The sequence below is a fragment of the Tachyglossus aculeatus genome, unplaced genomic scaffold (genome assembly GCF_015852505.1).
Source record: "Tachyglossus aculeatus isolate mTacAcu1 unplaced genomic scaffold, mTacAcu1.pri scaffold_350_arrow_ctg1, whole genome shotgun sequence".
Lineage (NCBI taxonomy): Eukaryota > Metazoa > Chordata > Mammalia > Monotremata > Tachyglossidae > Tachyglossus > Tachyglossus aculeatus.
In genome coordinates, this window is record NW_024045062.1 from 1 (window position 1) to 1560 (window position 1560).

At 53.5% G+C, this 1560-nt stretch overlaps 1 protein-coding gene across 1 annotated transcript; it reads right to left on the reverse strand.

Moving 5' to 3' along the window:
* Nucleotides 1-33: 33 nt before the first annotated feature.
* On the reverse strand, nt 34-948 carry LOC119923882 (olfactory receptor 14A16-like). The gene has a single exon (XM_038743070.1). It carries the CDS (start codon nt 946-948, stop codon nt 34-36), a length of 915 nt encoding a protein of 304 aa, XP_038598998.1.
* Between the last annotated feature and the right edge of the window lie 612 nt (nt 949-1560).

The window sequence follows — 1560 nt, forward strand, 5'->3', positions numbered from 1 at the left end:
CCCGGAGAGGAGAGTGGACAAGAGCGATGGGATTCAGCCACAAACTTTCCTCAAGGCGGCCTTCATGTCCCTGTTCCTCAGGCTGTAGATGAGGGGGTTCAGGGTGGGGGGCACCACGGTGTAGAACATGGACACCACGAGGTCGAGGGCCGAGGGCGAGTCTGACAGGGACTTTAGGTAAGCAAAGGCACCGGTCGAGAGGAAAAGGGTGACGACGGTGAGGTGGGGCAGGCAGGTGGAGAAGGCTTTGGCCCGACTCTCGGTGGACGGGAACCTCAGCACGGCCGAGAAGATGCGGACGTAGGAGACGACGATGGAGATGAAGGAGACGAAAGCAAAGGCGATACCCATAACCACGGTGACGTCAACGACAACGTGCGTTTCCGAGCAGGAGATCTTTAGTAAGGAAGGGACGTCGCAGAAAAACTGCTGGATCACGTTGGACTCGCAGAATTCTAATGTGAACGTCCCGGCCGAGTACATCGCCCCGAAGAACCCCCCGCTGAGCCAGGAGGCAGCCGCCATCTTTCCACAGGCCCCTCCATCCATGATGAGGTTGTAGCGCAGGGGGTGGCAGATGGCAGCATAGCGGTCGTAGGACATCGCCGTGAGGAAGGACAGCTCCGAAGCAGCAAACAGATCCACTAAAAAGACTTGGGCCACACAGTTTCTGAAATAGATGGATCTGTTGTTGACCAAGGCGTCGAGGATGGATTTGGGGACGGTGACGGAGATGTAGCAGAGGTCGAGGACGGACAGGTTCCTGAGGAAGAAGTACATGGGGGTGTGGAGGCACCGGTCGAGAACGGTAACAGCAACGATGAGGATATTCCCCATCAGGGCTGCCAGGTAGACCAGGAGGAACAGCACGGTGTGGGCCAGCTGCAGCTCCCGGACCTCTGAGAATCCCAGCAGGAGGAATTCTGTCACAACTGTGTGATTGGCCATGTGGTCTGAGGACTGCCTGAGGGTACCACGAAAGCAATTGAGTATCACTCCGAGAAAAACATAAGACAAGTGAAATTGTTAGGTTGCATCGGACCTCTTGGATTCCCCTTTCTTCTGCCTCTGGCCTGGAATGAAGACAAGCACTCAAACCGATTTATTCTCCCGGGAACGTTCCCCGTTCTTCAATGTTTGTGAAGATTGAGATACTGCAACTCCTCGTATTTATCTAGTCACACTAGCCAATCTGCCCTGAAGCAACTCCTCCCTTTATGTCTGGCAGACCCGCACTCTCCTCTCCCCAATAAACACAAAGGTAAATACGAAGTGGCAGGGTGACTGAAAGACAGGCAGATGCAGAGAAACAGAGATAGGGCGACAGAAGCACAGAGATCAAACAAAATTCAAGGAGATACCGAGACCTGGAGACAAAGTTTTAATTCTAGCTCTGCCACTAGCGTGCAGTGTGACCTGCTGTTAGAACTTAGGCCAGTAACATAGCTTCTCTGGCCCCAGTTCCTTCCTTTGCAAACAGTGACTGTGACTTTTTCTCCCTGCTAAGTAAACTGCGAGCCCCATGTTGGAGAGGCTCTATTAGAGGAGCAGCATGTCTTA